Source organism: Filicampus tigris, chromosome 19 (assembly GCF_054856515.1).
Source record: "Filicampus tigris isolate MCC_2025a chromosome 19, RoL_Ftig_1.0, whole genome shotgun sequence".
Classification (NCBI taxonomy): domain Eukaryota; kingdom Metazoa; phylum Chordata; class Actinopteri; order Syngnathiformes; family Syngnathidae; genus Filicampus; species Filicampus tigris.
In genome coordinates, this window is record NC_141235.1 from 7,074,466 (window position 1) to 7,092,950 (window position 18,485).

Sequence of the window (18,485 nt, forward strand, 5' to 3'; positions counted from 1 at the left end):
ATCCCCACTCTGTGACGAAACCTTTTTGGTGCATGTCTGAAATTCCATAATTTTGGTCCCAGTACGTCCCAGTGGTATCTCTTGAAAAGATGGAAAATAACACAGGGACATATTCAACCAAGGTGTGTCCTCCAATTAGCATCACAGGTGTTTCCAAAGATTGTAATCATCCAGTTAGCCTCTTTAAGGGAGGGCAAGTATAGGCCCTGTGCCCTTTGGTGACATTGTGTGTACCACACCAAAAATAGACCAGAGGAAGGGAATGAGTTGTATCAGGTGATTGTGAGTTGTCTCAGGTGATTGTCTATCTGTCTGTCATCTGTCTGTCATCTCTCTGTCTATCTCTGTCTATCAGGCTCATTGTCGCCATCTTCTGTCGTCTTTAGTAAGCTCTAAACGTGTTTTTAGAGTTAATGTTTCGTGGATACAGGGCTCGACCCGTGTACCCAGCGACTAGCGGGGGAACACTACTGTAGTTCCTGTGAAATTTGAAGCAACAGCGGCCTCTGTTGGACGTCACCGTCAAATACAACGACACCACGGAACCAACCAATGAGAAGGAAGAACCAAACGCTTCCGGTTTGCACAGCCAGACCGTGTCTGTCAGAATCCCAGCAACTATGAACAATTTCGTTTCCCCTTTGAATTAGGAACGGATCTCTTCTAAGAAGTCTTAAGGGGACGTCTCATCTGCGTCGGTTAATGAGAGGAAGTTCGAGGTTTGTGCATGTTTGGTGTTTTGTGTGCGTGCTATTTTAGGAGGTTTAATCTTATAATCCAATGCCAAATACAATTATTTACAAGCGCAGCTGTCATAATTGCGAATAAAGGTGCAGATGTTTGAACTGTTTTTGTTTTGCTTCCATTCCAACCTCTCTCTTTAAAATGAATTCACTGCTTTGTCGAGTTATTCCTAATATCTTCTATCGTAATGACACGAATATAACGCTGTTTTGGTGTTTGTCGTGGGTGCGTCATTATTATCATACATATATTTACAGTGTAGCGACTAGTCATTTGAATTGATGTTGAATTTTGGGCTTCTTTCCCCTTTTTTCCCCAACAAAAAAATGTAATTCGAGAGGACAGACTGCTAATGGCATGTCTAATCACTTACTTTTCCGTGCAATGTCATTGTTGGTTGTAACATAACAGGTTAAATGCATGAGATAGATTGGTGCGGTAGTACAGAGCAAAGACGTGACTTTCACTTCTGTTTGATAAAGGAAGCTGTAAAATTATATATTATTAGTAAATATCTAGGTTTCGGTGGTATAGATAATTAACAGACACACCTCATAAAGTGCACTTAAATAACGCTTTTGTGATATAAATGGACTGATTCCATTCATGTAGTTGTGTGTTGCTTAGCAGGAACAAAGCATTTTGTGGTTGGTGAGGGGTGGAATGTAAAGAGTTTGTAGACGGGTCACAAAAGTTGCTAATTAGGCTATATAGCACCCAAATCGCGATTTTGTAAACTTTTGTAAACTAGCCCCTGTCTGTTCACAGCTATGTTGTTAGTGGGGACACCCTTCGGGCTAAGCTGCGAAAGAAAAGTCGTCAAATTAATCGATCAAATGTATGAAATAATCAGCCTTATCCCCAAAATTCGATTTTTATCCTCTCACAAAGGTCCAGCCCGTGGTGCAAGGTGCAGCCATGCCCACCTCCCGGCTTTGGGCAGTGGACGTGCACGGACGGGTGTTCAGCCTGTCCACAGCGTGCCAGCAGTGGGAGCAATGTCATGACGCTCAGATGCCGTTCAAGCGGGCGACCGCGGCTCAGCAATGCTGCTGGGGCATCGCTTTTGACAACAAGATCTACCTGAACGTCCACTCTTCTGACCTGCACATCCGCTTCCAGGAGGAGACTTATGAGAATCAAGTGGGCGTTCTCCGAAATCTGCGCTCAATGGGCAACTGTGAATCTGTCAAGCGTCAGCTCTCTCTGTCTGTCTTGTCAGCGATGGAATCCTGTGGACGGCTTCTCTGAGCGCTTGTTGCTAAGCGACCGCTGGCAGTGGAGTGATGTCACAGGTTTGCAGCACCGGCCTCCTGAAAGTTTACAGCTCCCGTCCAGCAGCTGGGAGTGGGAGGCTGACTGGTATGTGGATCAGGTCTTTGAAGGTGAACCCACAGAGAAAGAGGTGAGTTCCTCATATTTGGCGCTCATTGTTGTTATCCCAACTACCTATTTTTATGATGGATATGTTCTTCAGGGATGGACTTACTCCATTGACTTCCCAGCTGTTTACGGCAAGGACAAAAAGTGGAACTCCTGTGTCCGTCGCAGGCGATGGCTCCGCCACAGGAGATACAAAGCCATGGACTCTTGGGCTGAGGTCATTTGCAGTCGTCTTCAATGTTTTCATCCGTTTTTTTCACGTCGAAGTATCGCCTCATGGCTCCAGAGCGCATATACAATATACTGCTTCTGCACGTTCTGTTCACCTGCATCCCTCGTCCTGGCAGATCCCCTCACCGAAGACTTCTCTGCCAGATCCTTTCAGTGACATCAGCTGTGGTGGATGGGAGATAACCGAGGAACCCTCTGGCCTACTTTGTCTGTGGGCTGTTTCGCTAAAGGGGAAGGTACAACTTCTCACTTCCGATTCTGTAGTCAATTAACTCATTCATTGCCATTGACGAATTTACTTGTCTTTTCACAGTCCAGCCATTCAATCCCAGGAATTTATGTATTTATTTTTTTCAGGTTTTTTTCTTCAAATGTTAGGGTAAAAGAGGGTCTGAAAATGTCTGGCAGTGAATGAGTTAACAGGTCGCATGACAGCTCTCAACTCTTTCTGTACAGGTATGGTTCAGAGAAGGTATTGACCATCACAATCCTGAGGGCTCTTTGTGGCATGACATCGCCGTCCCTGGGGAGGTGATCCAGATCAGCTGCGGACCTGGGGAACTGGTGTGGGCTGTGCTGTGGGAAGGCCAGCTGATTGTTAGGGAGGGTGTCAGCCGAGACAGTCACCAAGGTACTGTGGCTAGTATCAGGACAGATTTCTTTGTTTGGATTCTGGGATTATTGGGACTCTTGTTTTCTTCCGTCCAGGTACCTCTTGGTCTGTGGTGGACTCTCCCAGTCCTGATGTAGGAGTCATGCATGTCGCAGTAGGAGTCAACGTTGTCTGGGCTTTGACCAAAGATAAGAAAGTAAGTTAGCGTTTCCTTCTTGGATGAGGTGAGGTGAGGTGAGGTGTTGGACATGGCTGAGGAAGCTCCTTCTTGACTTCAGTCATTGTGTTGGCAGTTGACGTTTGTGAAAATTGTTTTGGCGGGATGCTGCCACATTGCAAAATTGACGTTGTGTAGTTGTACTATGCTATGCTAATAATACAAAAAAATGTTTGAGTTAGTTAAGCGTTTGAACTCGCAAGCTGCTTTACCAGGTGTGGTTCCGGCGCGGCGTTAACCCCCACAATCCACGCGGCTCCGGCTGGATCAGCATGGTTGGAGAAATGGTCATGATCAATGTAGGACTCAATGATCAGGTATTGTCCAAATGCCCACAACGCTCCCTTGTTCCTGTAAAAGGTCTTCCCTGTGTGTCTTTCTTAAATTGTACACTGTTGTTGCACAGGTGTGGGCAATTGGTAGCGAGGACTGGACTGTGTACTTCCGCCAGGGTGTCACAGCTAGTGAACTGAATGGCAAAACCTGGAGGGCCATCGCTGTTCCCAGGGACGTGGATCGACCTCATTCCAGTGCCAGCAGTCAGCACAGGTAGAAATCATATATGTGCAAAAACAGTCCATCGTGAGTATAATTTGTTTTTGTTCATCATTATTCTCCTCCTTGCAACAGTGCTGGATGTTACTTCAGTGAGTTGCATCCTTCGTCTGTGTTGAATGACATAGAGTCTGATACGGAAAAAGGACCCGCAGATGAAGTCGGCTGTTCCAGTGCCAACATAGAATCCTCTGACCAGCCGGTTGACGCCCCCAAACCGCACATTTCAACGGTCATAAGTGATTCGGACAGAGAGCCAGCCTCTGCTGCTGTCCCACATGAAGAGGAGCGAGGGGATGATGTGGTTCAAACCGGCGACCCCGTTGACCCCCAGTGGAGTAATGTGGATCTGGAGGTGCCACAGAGCCAGCAAGCCCAGGCTGGGAATTTGTCAGACAATGCAGACACCTGCAGCCTGTCATCTGTGGCCACATACTCCCTAGCCATGGAGGACCCTTACGGGGTCGATGGACACCCTCTGTGGGCGTGGGTCAGCGGAGGGGGCTGCTCTGTGGACAGTCATTCCCAACTTAACTGGTTCCACAGCACCATGAACACTCCATGTGGGTTCAACAGCAGAGCTGACTGCAGCTTTTTTTCATCTCTCTTATGAATGTATCTTGTTGACAACGTCTGTTTTATTCCTCCCCAGCGTTGGCCCAGTCCATCCAGTCCTTGAGTTTGTCCGTCACGCCGGCCCAGATGGCCACCTGGCGGAAACAAATCTTTGAGCAATTCAGTGAGAGGACCAAGAGAGAGGTGGATGAATTCCGACATTATGAACAAGCCATAGAGCAGGTGAGTTCAAGCGAATGGACGCTCACTGGCCACGATCCATACTGATATTTTATATCACATGCCTGCTTGCCACCATGAAAGTGCGTGTGGGTAAAGAAGGGAACGATGCAGTGGTGGAGGGACTGGAAGCCGCACAAGTGGATAGACGTTCACTTTGCACTTGAGCAGTTCTCAGGACCAGAGGGCAACAAGGATGGCATCCTTTTCATCTATTATAACTACTTGGAGAAGAAGAAGGTGAGAAGGGAGGGTTGATGTGAGCTGGGATTGTTCACTGACAGTTGCTTATTCGTGCTGATTGCACACGCCAACGTCTGGTTCCTCCTCCAGTACCTGCATGCCTTCATCAATGAGGTGACAATCCTGGTGCCTGTGCTCAATGACGCCAAACACACTTTTGCCATTTACACACCCGAGCGGATCAAAAAGAGGTGGCCGATTCGAGTGGCAGCTGCAACAGAAGAGGAGATGCACGACTGGGTAAGGAGAGAATGTCTGTTGTGGAGATCCACCAAGTCTCTTTGCAATTGCAAACAAATATTACAGGAGCGATTGATGACATAAGTTGATCAGATTTAGTGTACTAGGTTGTTACTAAAGTTTTTAATCAAATAGGTGCATTGCCAGGTTGATTTCCATAATCAAACATATCCAGACTTCTGTTGTTATTTCAAAGGTATCATACATCCAACAAAAGATCCATGACATCAATGATCTGGGGAAAAAAAATCACGAATTGTCAGGCAATCAGTGATTCAATAGAAAAGCTGTAGCAAACATTGTAATAATACTCCGGATTGATTGGAATTGTCCGAGAGATATTTTAACTGAAGCTACAACCACAATGTAACAAACATGTCAATTTTGTCCATCTCTAACACGGAATAATTTTTGGAATCATACATTGTACTTGGACCCTTCTCCCAGCATAAATACTCCCACAGGATCCAACCGCAGTTCTCTTCTCTTTCTATCCCACTTCAAGCTGACGCTGTTGAGTGCATCGTGCTGCGACTCCAGAGGCATTCAGGGTCCTCCTTCCAAACAAGCCATCTGGTCCATCACCTGCAAAGGGGACATCTTTGTCAGCGAGCCCACCCCCAGCCTTGAGGCGACGCCGTACCCGGCACCCTGCGACCAAATGTAAACATGCTATGAAGAAGTATATAAAGTTACAATTATATCTGCTAAGATTTTTCCTGCCATTATTTCTTTACAACTAAGATGAGGACCATGCCGTTTTTTATGCAGGTTCTGGCATCAGATCGGCGGTCACCTGCGCATCGTGGAGTGTAACAGCGTTGGAATCGTGTGGGGGATCGGTTATGACCACAACGTCTGGGTCTATGCCGGGGGCTACAGCGGCGGCTTCTCCCAGGGTCTCCCCACTTTTAATGACCACATTCACACACAGACTGATGTCAAGAGCGTCTGCATCTATGAGAACCAGAGATGGAACCCTCTCACTGGCTACACCAACAGGTACAGCTCTCACTCTGCATTAGTTTTCACATGAAGCATTTGCAGTAGTTCCATTTGACACGCATTGTTTCATTTTGATGTCTAATCACTTACTTTTCACGTGCAATGTCTTTAGAGGGCTCCCTACTGACCGTTACATGTGGAGTGATGCCTCAGGATTGCATGAGCGCACGAAAACAAGCACCAAGCCTCCATCCCCGCAGTGGGCGTGGGTAAGTAAGATAACTGAAGTAAATCCAAATTGTGAATTAGCACAAACACAACAAACAAGCGCGATAGTAAATGGACATTGTTGAATAAAGTATCCCCGCCCTGGTTGGTTGTCAACAGGTGTCTGAGTGGGCCATCGATTACAGCGTCTCGGGGGGGACGGACCGAGAGGGCTGGCAGTACGCTGCTGATTTCCCAGCGTGGGTCTCTATTGTTGTTGTTCAACCAAACTCTCAGCGACAGGGATTTTTTTTTTTTTTTAAATCTAATCTCAACTCTCCATGCAGGTGGTATCATGGCTGTAAAACCATGAAGGACTTTGTGCGACGCAGGAGATGGGCCAGGTAGTCTTTAAAAACAAGTCGGTATATAGTATTTACTTGCAGTGGTCACTCACTGGTCAGTAATGAAATTTTCTCTCAAACAGGAAGTGCAAACTGACGACCCCAGCGCCTTGGCAGGAAGTTCCGCCCATTCAACTGGGTGATGTGACCATCCTGCCGTGCACCCCCGACATCGGCATGGATGTTGTTCCCGTGTGGGCCATCAGCAACAAGGGAGATGTGCTCTGCCGACTGGGAGTCACTGCGCTCACTCCCGCTGTGAGGAAGGCGGCTTTCTCTTTGAATTACCTGTCGCATATGCAAAAGGCTTTTTATTTCATTGCATTGTGTTCGTCCTGAAGGGAACGTCATGGCTTCACGTGGGGACGGATCAGCCCTTTCAGTCCATTTCCATCGGGGCCGCGAGCCAAGTTTGGGCTATCGCCAGGGACGGTTCTGCATTTTTTAGGGGATCTGTGACTCCTCAGAGCCCTGCAGGTTAGTGGAGGGAATTTGCAGAACCATAATGGGCAGATTTTCACAATGACAATATAACTTGTGCGTTGTCTTCCTCTACAGGTGAGTGTTGGTACCACATCCCTCCCCCGACTAAACAGAAGCTGCATCAGGTGTCTGTTGGAAGGACGTCAGTCTATGCTGTTGATGACAACGGTGAGGAGTTGGAATTCATAGTTACTGATCACGTCATCGTTTTTATCTCTACTACTACTTCTAATCCATTTGCCTGATTTATCCTGGTCAGGTAACTTGTGGTACCGGAAGGATTTGACCCCCCGTTATCCTCAGGGCTCCTCATGGGAGTATGTTTCTAATAATGTGCGCAAAGTTACCGTTGGGCCTTTTGACCAGGTGGGTAGGAGCATATATCTGAGTTGTTTATATGGTTTCATAATGCAGCGTGCAACTACAATAATGAAAATACACCATTATTCAACTAATACAGTAAGCATTGATCAAAAGCAGGCAAACTTGAAAGGGAGGTGTTGGTGTTGATGAGATGACTCATGCTAAAGGTCTGATTTTAGGTTTGGATCATAGCAGATAAGGTACAGGGCAGTCACAGTCTGAGTCGCGGGACAGTGTGCCACCGGCTCGGGATCCATCATTTGGAGCCCAAAGGACAGTCGTGGGATTATGGCATTGGGGTAAGGGCCAGATCTTCTCCATTCATCAGAAATACAGTTACAAGAACCCACATCAAAATTCTAGGTTCAAATGCAGGAAAACTGGAAAAACGGTTAACCACAAATTTACAATGTGATGAAACTCATGGAGAATAAAAGGGTTTGGCACATTGAATATATTTCTTAAGGAGCCTGAGGGTGATTTTCTCCTCTCTTCTTGCCATCTAGGGTGGGTGGGACCACATCACAGTTCGAGGAAATGCCATGGAGCCATCCCATTTTTCTCTCTCTGCCACTCCTGCGCACGCCTCTGGGAGCTAAACTGTCCATTCAAAGCGGTCACTGTCAGCAAAATGTGATGTTAAGACACTCATCCGCCATGTTTTCAAATGAGCAATTACTGTACACACAAACGTGTACATAGGCATCCTAATCTCTCATTTCCTTTGTAGAACAGTTTTTTTCCTTGTGACATTGCTTCTTCCGTGGCAGAAATGGTAGCTTCACCTTATTCACGGTTTCCAAAAAATACATGACATTTTTTTGTCGTTGCCCATTAATCTACCAAATTCATTTTAGCATGTACTGTACTGTAGTTGGTATCTTTATAGAGATGATTATCGATTTTGTGTCGAGAAGTGTATAGTATGCTGTGTAAAGCAAGCTTAAATAGTTTAAGTCTGTTTAAGGATATGACAGTGTTCTGTATATATTTAATGTTTTTCGCCCTCCGTCGGCCAAATACGGATGCTGTGAAGTGATGGGAAAAAACGTGACGGGTTTAAATGTGCCAGAAGCAGCCACCAAGTCTTAATGGGACACCTTTGAAGTCAAGGTAAACACCCTTAAGCACAGATCTCAATAAACCTTGGGTTTTAATTGTGTAAAGAGTTAAGTAAACTACTGTATTAACTCATTAAGGAGATCTACTGGGTCGGGTCGCTTGGCACCACCCTCCAAATCCTTCACTTCACAAGTGTCTCATGAACCTGGTGGTTACTTCTTACCTCTCAACAAGCTGATGTCCAACGTTGTTTTTTTGACATTATTCTGACCACTATTGATCATTATTGTATTTGGAGCATGTGCAATGGAAAAGGGGAAAAACTTTCCCTGGCTTGCTGGAAAAAACCCCCACTTTATCTTAAAAAAAAAAATACCGAGCCTAGGATAACGATTCATATACAGTGCCCCATATATAAATATAAAGAATTTATAAATTGGTCCGTTGCTGTGATTAAGTGACATCATTGGTGCATTCCAACCCATATAGTGCATAATCAAATACCAGTCAATAAATACATGTGTTTATTGATAGCCCCACCTCGGGACATTACAAATAACCTAACTCTTGAAACAACATCTCTGCAGACAAGTCAGACGAGTCAGTTGTGTTCTCAGGGGGATGGGAGATCATCATCACCACCACCACGAGCAAATGAGCAAACACTTCATTTGAATGCATGTGTTCTCTTTAACAGTTCTCACTGAAGGCGATGCTCAGCAGTTTTTTTTCCCCCCCTTTCAGTTGACAAAAAGGAAGAGGATCACTCATTTATAAAGAGAAGAGTAAGAACACCCAGCTTCCAAGAAGTTAGAAAGAGACGGGAGAGTCCAAAGATCTTGCCAAATTAAGTTCACCCTTCATTTTTGCATGAAGAGCAGCCCACTCAAACGCTGCAGCATAAAGTTCTACAGAACACATCCTTCCAGATTGGATCCCTCAGCAGTGCACCTGCAGGAACTAGATTTCATCTGGCCCCCCCCTCAAAATCCATGCTGGTCAAAAGTCCCAGTGGCCTCTTGGTCTGCTAGCTGTGTTGGCTTAAACTGTGCATGTGGGTGAGGTACTGGGTGAGACCCTCCTCGCCTTCCTCCTCCAAGTGTTTCTGGTAACACTGGAGCAGCTTGGCGGCGCTGGCCTCCGACGGGACCTCGCCAGCGGGGAGGCAGGCCCCCGACATGTCCAGGATGATGGTGGTCAAGGCCTTGATGTAGTTCTTAGCCAGCGTCAGCGTCTCGATCTTGGAGAGCTTTTTGTCCGTCTTCACGTGCGGGATGGCCTCGCGTAACGCTTGGAAGGCATTGTTGAGTTTGTGCATGCGCTGGCGTTCCCGCTCGTTGCTCTCCAGGCGCCGGATGCTACGCTCCTTAGTGGTGGAACTGTGTTGTCGCCGACGGCGACCTCCGCCCCCTCCTTGCCGCTTGCCCCCTCTGCTTCTCAAGGAACCTCTCCAAGAGCAACCGATCCTCACCGAGGCCTCAGAGTCTTCCTGCTCGCTGGAGCCTGGTTCCGCCTCTGTGTCCGGTTCAAGTTCTGGCTCCGGGTCAGACCAGGTTCTTCTGGATGGCTTCACGGCTTTCCCCTTGGACTTCATCCTGCTTCTTGAGCAGATTCTGCAAATATGTCACAGTGTCTGTGGGCCTATGAAGACAAATTGACATATGAGATGTCATGGTGCAACCAAAGTGGAGAACATGTCAGTTTACACGAGAAAAAAAACACTCGCGAGAACCAAAAGTGGTTCCACAGGGTCGATATGTGCCTGCTGCCATCTAGTGGACAAATAAAGAGGTGTTCATGTTATTTTGGTGCCCCAATGCCTTTTGGTACCATTTCGTAAAACAAAATAGTACAGGAATAATCCCAAACTGTGTCAAGGGTTCGAAAATTTAACATTTGACGATACAGTGTATCCCTAAAGGTGAAAGTACTTTTTTTTTTCCTGAAAGAGCAATGGTTGAAATAATATTTACTTAAGTAATACAAATAGGGAGACACTGGGTTACTTGGTGTATAAATTCCTCCAATGGTAATGCTCCACTGTAGGACAAATTATTGGACCGAAATTAGTTTGGACCTTTTCCAGGATCAGTAAGGTGCAGTTCTGATCTCCCATAAGGGTATATACCTTACTTTTTTTTTCTGAGTCAGTCTCCAATTGAAGCTGCCATGCATCCTGCTGTATCTAATCAGTCTGTTGCAGTGTGAAAATTCCACAATGTTGGTCCCTGAGCGTGCGCCTGGATTATCTTCTCTGCCCACCGAGATGTCAATTTCAAGGTTAGACTCACAAACAGCACCCAAACAGATGACCAATTCACCTGTTGCATTTTGATTTTGATATGTTGAGTGAGAACTGCTCAGTGAAGTGAAATATATTAAACCCATTTAATTTTGACCTCTTAAAAAAATGCATTCAATAGACTGGTAAGGGACACACACATTCCGTTTTAGTGCCTTACCTTTAATTGAAAGTTTCCTTTTCCTGATGGTTGTTTCACAGAAAAAGCTCGGCCTTGCAGTCAGCTATTGGACGCACCATCATACGTGGATAAGCAGTGGTGAAAGTTGCGGTGCATGGCCTTGCAGCGGACGCACGCAGATGTCAGTGTCACATGTGAGAGACCCGGAGCAGAATGAGGTACACGTAGCGCTCCACAGCCAATCATTGTGCGGCTCGCAAACAAAAGCTCCACCCCCAAGCCTCCATAACCCCGCCCCCCTTACCCTCCACGAATGATGGGCCCTCCTGCAGTCTAATTGTAGAAGGCTCTTTAGTTGTCAAACACAGGGCACATATTTATTTAAAAAAAAAACAAAAAAAAACATTCACACCTTTATCTAAAAATTTTTTGGGGGAGTGTATCCAGTGCAGAAAATTCACGCAGATAGAATGTTGGAAATTGAGGCTGGTTTTGTCAGTTTAAGGCTTCATTGGCTCATTTGCAAGCCACATGTAGCACATATAGTGAACTTGCTGCATGAGGCGATTCTGTAGCGATAAACCCTTATTTGAAGTAAGACTGCTGATCTGATAATGTTTTTTAAGTGTTGCCCCCCCCACCTGTTTTAGACTCTTCTTCTTTTGTCTCATTCCCATTTTTGAAGAAACACTCCACTGACATTTGTTGTTTACTCATTATGTGCTAGTTCGTGGGCTTACTTTTTTTCCCCTAGTGGATCACATGACTGGGAAGAGCGGTTTGAGTTGTGTACAGAGGCCTGGGCAGATGCATCTGATTTTCAAAATAAAACTTCCAGACTGAAATATGGTTAGTCATCTGTATAGCACCCCGTAGCCTAAAGACTAGTACTGGTGGTCTAGTGGTCAGCACATCGGCCTTATAGTTCTAAGTGAGACCGAAGGTTGGAAACTCCAGACTTCTTGTGTGGAATTTACATGCTCTACCAGTGCTTGCATTGTCGTCAAGTACTCCAGCCTTGTGATTGGCTTGAGAACAGTCCAGTGACAAAAAGATCAGGCCTGTGCATCAGGTGCATGGGCAGGCAAAAAAAAAAAGTGGTGTGGGGGCCGAGTGGGCAAAACTGGCATATGCAAAACGGCGTCTTTAAATACAGGAGATGCAATCAAACAGATTGGTTGACCTCGAGGCCAGTTGTTGCAACTTCTGTTACACTAAAGATCACTTGCATCATGACTAAGAAACAATAAAAATCAAATTTGAAGGTGTCTCATAATTCGTTGGAAGGAAATGTGAAGAAATATTCTCAGGGTATTTTCTGGTTCATGGAATAGGAGATAAGACATTAGGACCCTTCCTCAGCTCTCCACAAAATTTCATGACAATCCGCTGTGTAATTTTGGCATAATCCCGCAATACGTGAACCGACAAAAGGCAATCAAATCACCTCTTGCCTTTGTACTTTTGTGCTTGCCGGAGGTAGAAATGTACAGGTGTGATGCTCCCAACTCTTTAAAGAGCGTAGTTGCCCTGTCCTTGACTAACTTGTTTGTGAACACGTATGTGTGTGTGTGTGTGTGTCAGACTGGTCCTGCCAGGTTTCCCCTCCTCCCCAGGTACACTGTATCTAATCAACCCAAACTCGCTGATGCTGGCTCTGTGGAAACATTATCTTCTAGTTTGAGTTTGTTCAGTTTCTAACTTGGTTGGCCTGAAGGCTTTGCGCTGTTTATTTAGTCACCGCCGCCTTGATAAATTCGGAGCTGAATACACTTCAGTAATGAGGCAGGCAAACATTGGCCTTTGCACTTAAAAACAAAACAAAACAAAAACCAACCAATGCAATACATTTACAAGATCCGAGCGAAGCAACGTTTCGCCCGCTATGGGGTCCAAGGGCAGAAGTTGGCATTAAACAACAGTTTTGGATACGGCGCGCTGCTGGAAAGGTACCAGCGGCTCTTACGCAAGTGACTGTGTAATCACTGTGCAGTGGGTGATCGTGTCATTCCCACTCCTGCGAATTCTGAACACACCGTGATGTCACGGACAGCAGGTGCCTTGAATCCATTAAAGTGCGGAGAGCGAAAGAGACGCCCCTGACTCATCATGAAAGAGCAAGGAGGCGGGGAGATGAATTAGGGGGCCAAGATCTGCGCCGCTTGTCACTTTTTCCATCAGGCCAAGGCCACGGGTCTAAAAGGAAAACAAGTGTGGATGTCACGCCGGGCTATGGTGACAGAAAACGGAGGTGGCCTTTTGGCCGAAGGCAGACAGATTGATAGAAAAGATGCCCGTGTGTCATAAAAATAAGCGCCGACTCCCTGGAGTATGTGCGCGTTCCTGTTACTAAACTTTTATCTCCCAGCTCAAGGTTTGGCGGACTCACTCAAACACTCTGGCACAGAATCAGCTGTCCAGTTTATGTGTGCTTGTGCAGAAAAGTTTGTTGTGTCGAAATATTGTCCAAAGCGGTTGCTGAGATCAGACGCTGTCATTCGACTGTAAACCTGCAGGCAAACCCAAACGCAGGCATACATATGCAGTTTAGTGACTAAATCAGTCAATAGCCTACAGCATCCAGGTCCTGTTGATCTCACGCTAACATTTGAATGCGCCGGCTTCAACTCTTTACAGCCTCACTTCACCAAATGATCATATTCATTTGGGTGGTGGGCAAAGGGAACGACTTCCCCGTCAAAGTCACATTCTCTTTTTAAGTCCCATGAAAGTATTTCCATATTCAACAGGTAGTTTTGACTAAGTGTCAAAATACATATCAAAAGTTGCGTGAATTCAAATCATCCCGACAAAGTGTTGACATTCCCTCCAGCCTTCCTTGTTGGTTCGTTGGGACCAGAGGCAAGTGCCCAACAGTCCTTACCCGGGCAAATGTCTGATGCAATAAATATCGCAATGCTATTCAATTTATCCCAGAAAATATATGATGGTTCCTTGACAATGAATTTTCCAACGGTTTATGTACAGAATGTAAATCACCAATTCAAGTGCTGCAACCTTTTACATTTACGGGAAGCAGGAATGCAGTCGGAACTTGTATGCAGGTAGCCCCAGTGGCGGTCCAAGCTTACATTCTTCGCCTCAAATTTGCATGTGCATATGTGCCTGTAAAGCACTTTGTAACCGTGTTTTAAAAAGTGCTCTACAAATAAAAGCTTAGTATACTCACTAAAACGCACACACACCTTCTGCTTAACAACAGGATGTTCTAATACTGATTTGTCAGCTTTTGTCCATTAGATGATACACAAACACATGCGTTATTGGGTCACAGTTGTTCCTGAATAAATATCAGGGCCCCATCTATCCACGGAAACAAATACGCAATCGGAAACTTTGCCCACTCGCAGGTAACCGGGCAACCGCTGGATGAGTGACTCAGGAAAGGCACAGGGGAGCTGACTCACAGCGGCTGTGACGTAAAGGATGTAGAAGGACACACACATGCACACACATGCGTCAGGTCAGGAAACAATCTGCCAGGTTCAGGTGACTTAAAATCGACCACACTGTGCAACAACAGGGGCTATCGCCCTTCATAGCATGTCCTAATGTAAGACAAATGTATGATGTCCGTGTTGCTACTTTTATTTAAAGCTTTGAGCCCAATGCAGAAAAATTAAAGGAAAAACCGGCAGGAAAAGTAGGATCAGTGGAGGCATTACGCGCACGAGGTCCAGTACCTCTTGTGATCCAGCAGATGGCCCTGTATTCTTGCTGTCAAATACTGATTATGGAGCCCTTATAAATTGTGATTAGTAACATGTGATTAATTAATTAGCGCAATGTGCTTAGCTAACTTAATTTCTGATTTTAAAAATGTGAGGAAAACTAAACTGGTACGTAGGCACAGTTTGAAACCTTATAAACACTCCCTAGAGACTAATTAACAAGCTGAGATCAAAACAATACATGTTGCTTTTCATTCAAAGTTAATTTAGATTTACAGTAGATTTTCTAAATAAAAGAAAAGGAACAGGAAAAGTAGGATCAGTGTGGCTAGTTACCACCAGGTGACGCTCGTTGCTCTTATTTTGAGCTTGGGGTTCAACTTGGAGCGCTCACAGTTTGTTTTCTGACCTTAGGCCTGAACTCTTTGAAATCATCCCTCCCTGTCTAGTTATTAACTCTTCCACTCCTGTTCTGTTCTCCACTGCTTTGATTTACCAAATAATCCCCAGTAGTCAAAATGCATATTCAGATACTGAGGCGTTAAAAAAATATTAACACTATTTGCTGTCTTTGATTCGGTGGCACCAAAAAATCGCTAGTTTTTAAAGGTTTTTAAAGTGGAAGTCAACCAAAACACATTGTTTTCAAGAATATGTTCTATGCAAGCCCACTAGTTGAAACAAAGCATTCTGATAAATATTGCATTTGTGGAATAAGAGTTAACCAACAAAATCCACCCGTTTTTAGCCATCCCATTTTGTCACTTCTGTCGACTGAAAATGAGATCACAGCTGCTCAGGTAACGACCAATCACAGCTCACCTGGTTTCTGAAGCTGAGCCGTGATTGGTCGTTGCTTGAGCCCTGAGCAAAAATACGTTTGGGTTGATTTCCCCTTTAAGCATAAATCTGAACCCTGGAGGAATGACATTACCTATGTTTTATAACAATAGTGCAGGAAGGCCTAATGCAAGTGGAAAACGTTAAGAGTAAAATAGGTTCTGAAACTGTCCGGCAGTGAATGAGTTTACTGGTTCAGGTCGTACCTGTCAGATAGAAGGATTCGCGAAAGCCTTGGTGATTTTAAGTCCTCTCAGCACGCCTCCTTTTGAGGGTCCCACAGAGTTCAATTCTTGGTTTCTTGTTGTTTTTAGATCGATATAGATTGATGTGGCGCCAACATAGCATTTTGATCCACTCCTATATGCGGACGATTGCCAGATATATGTTGCTTTATAAATAAAAGGGTTCATTCTCACTAAATGACTTTCTGATATCAAAGCATGAATGGCATTTAATTTTTAAAATTTTGAATATAAACACAGACAGAGGCGTTGTTGTTATGGCCTGGAGGATCTGGTAGTGCTCCGCATGGATTTAGAGCATGGTCACTCACTTAGGGGTGAAAATAGCCCCATATTTTAAACTGAACAACCAAATTAATGCGATTGTTAAATGAAGTTTCTTCCAACTGAAACAACTGTCAAAAGTTAGTTTTTATCACCTCTGCACCTTGAAACAGTAATCCATGCTTTTATCACAACTTGTTTTAACTGTTGTAATGGCGTCCAGAATGCTGCAGCTGGATTTTTAAGGGGTACCCGTAAACGAGAGCACATCACTAAAATGATGGCTGCCCTTCACTGGCTTCCTGTCCGTTTCTGTGTCATTTTAAAAATCTTTTATTTGTTTTTAAATCTTGACATAGCCTTGCACCTCCCTACATTACAGACATGCTCCACTTTTCTCCAGTCAACAGGCCAAATGCTTTTAGTTGTCCCAAATGACCGCCACAATGTCAGAGGTGACATTCTCATTTGCCGCTTCAAAACTGTGGTTTGAATTTCCGCTCTGCATCAATCAGACCCTTAATGACTATTTTTGAAACGAATATTTTCATTTTTCGGCTTTCAACCTAGTATGTAATATTGACTTTTTTATTGTCCTGACTGTCCTGGTGTATTTTATTTTCCACAAATGAGTAACTAAGTAATGAAATATCTATGCTTTACCGGGCCACTCCAGGAGCTGTAATTTTGTTGTTGTTGTTGGTTCATATCAGGCAATGCTTGTATATGTTTTATTGGGCAAGGCTGCAAAAAACAATACCTCCAATTTCGTCACGTTGACCGTATTTTAGTTGATTTGACTCCGGGTAATTCACATAATTATTCCACCCTGCACTATGAATGTTGACATGGTGTGTGCAATGTGCAATGTTAGCACTGCTTTGGTCACTCCAGGGTTCAAATTGGCAAATACACACGCGGTGACACTTTTACTGACCTCCCTTAAACTTACAAAGTGAGAAATGTGCCTATGCATGACTTTAATGACTTTTAAGATTAGCTCGCCGTCTTTTGGCTAGTGGCTAACTCTTCGTCTAAACAGGGATGGATGCCATTTGGGAAGGCAGAGTAGTTGCTTTTAGCTTGGAGCATTTGTGAAGTTGCTGATGATAGTGCTGACATCAACTCCTCCTCTGCCACCCCTTAAATTAATTAATTTGAACAGTAATATTAGTCCAAAATGTGTTACATGGCATCACAGCGCCACTGAAAACCGCAATAACAAATACTGTTCGTTGAATACCTCTTAATCACTTACACGAGCATGTCTGTGAAAGTGGCCCCTGCCTGCATTCGGCACGCCTGACTCACCCGAACGCAAATGCTCTATTTTAGCTGGCATGTGCGTATTTATAGCTAAAAAGGCCTGTCACCTGACCATACTGCTCGGCTTTCATCAGCAGAAGCGACTCTTTAAAAACCTTCAAAAACGCCTGTCGGACGGCGTGAGCGTGACAGGCACGACTAACGTAAAAACGACAAATGTGTTTGTCTGCAACTGTGAAGAAGACACACTGAGTCCCCCCCCCCCCCCCCCCCCCCACACACACACATTTGTCGCTATTGTGATGGATTGTGATGATTTGTTTTTTTCTTGCTTTCCAGTCTCAGATGATTGCCTTTCATCCCCAAACGGAGACATTCGAAAGACATGCCTCCATTATTCGTAAAGCATTCTTATTGGACTCAAACAAAGGAGGCCAGAAAGTATGACTTTATATCAAGGGTTAAAGCTTAGCTTTATAGTGTTGGCATTAATAATGAAGTTGACATATATTATTTAGTATGCTCAAAACTATACCTCTTGTTTTTCCTGCTTAGCAAACTTATCGTCAGATTTTTAAAATGAAAGGAATTAAACCAACAGGAAAAGTAGAATTCAGGGCAGGAGGGGGAGTGACCCCACCAGATCCAGCTGATGGTACTAATTGTTCCTTCTTTCCTGTACCAAAACAATACAAAAGATGAACAATTATTCATTACTCTGTTATAAATATAAAATATATTGATCACGTTTCCCCCCCCCCCCCCCATTTGAGTTTTTAGATAAAAACAAAAAATACAATTATTTGCCCCTGGGGCAGTTGATACAGCGCATAGTCGTTCTTTTGATAAACTTAACATTTTGAAAATGATTAAAACGGAATTAAATCATCTAAAATCAACAGAATCGCTGCTTTTTCCCTGTCACATTCCCCGTTGCTGGCAGTTTCCAAAGGGCTTAAGCTAATTGGTCAATGGACAAAAAGAAAATTACTCTGATTAAGTATATACAGTACATACATATTGTTTATTGTAATACAAATCAATTCATTGCTTGTATTTGTTTAAAAAAAATACATGGGAAGGGGAGTTTGGAATAATAATCGCATATTAAATTGCAATCGCAATATTGAGGGGGGAAAAAAATCACAAATAGGTTATCTTTCAAAATCGTTCAGCCCTGAAGATGACTCTATAATAAACAGAAAATACATATAATCAGTGTCCTGACCAGTGTCTTTTCTATTCCCCAAAATAAAAGTTCCTTTTTCGT

General features: G+C 44.4%; 2 protein-coding genes across 3 annotated transcripts; one reads left to right on the forward strand and one right to left on the reverse strand.

Moving 5' to 3' along the window:
• Window positions 1-579: 579 nt before the first annotated feature.
• Window positions 580-8,927, forward strand: tecpr1a (tectonin beta-propeller repeat containing 1a). Its single transcript, XM_086017115.1, has 24 exons — window positions 580-719; window positions 1,636-1,887; window positions 1,967-2,149; window positions 2,222-2,344; window positions 2,475-2,594; window positions 2,815-2,989; window positions 3,067-3,167; window positions 3,404-3,505; window positions 3,595-3,737; window positions 3,819-4,306; window positions 4,396-4,541; window positions 4,623-4,778; window positions 4,872-5,021; window positions 5,527-5,684; window positions 5,793-6,023; window positions 6,139-6,235; window positions 6,354-6,433; window positions 6,521-6,577; window positions 6,661-6,835; window positions 6,919-7,054; window positions 7,136-7,228; window positions 7,320-7,426; window positions 7,603-7,722; window positions 7,930-8,927. The coding sequence occupies exons 2-24, from the start codon at window positions 1,663-1,665 to the stop codon at window positions 8,020-8,022; spliced, it is 3,459 nt and encodes a 1,152-aa protein (XP_085873241.1). The 5' UTR covers window positions 580-719; window positions 1,636-1,662; the 3' UTR covers window positions 8,023-8,927.
• A 65-nt stretch (window positions 8,928-8,992) lies between these two features.
• Window positions 8,993-11,132, reverse strand: bhlha15 (basic helix-loop-helix family, member a15). Of its 2 annotated transcripts, none has more exons than XM_086017117.1 (2): window positions 10,948-11,132; window positions 8,993-10,098 (listed from the first exon to the last, which is right to left on the reverse strand). In XM_086017117.1, the coding sequence occupies exon 2, from the start codon at window positions 10,077-10,079 to the stop codon at window positions 9,513-9,515; it is 567 nt and encodes a 188-aa protein (XP_085873243.1). In that variant the 5' UTR covers window positions 10,080-10,098; window positions 10,948-11,132; the 3' UTR covers window positions 8,993-9,512. The 2 variants fall into 2 exon arrangements, with proteins under 2 accessions (XP_085873243.1, XP_085873242.1); XM_086017116.1 differs by having other exon boundaries at window positions 8,993-10,126; window positions 10,948-11,128.
• Between the last annotated feature and the right edge of the window lie 7,353 nt (window positions 11,133-18,485).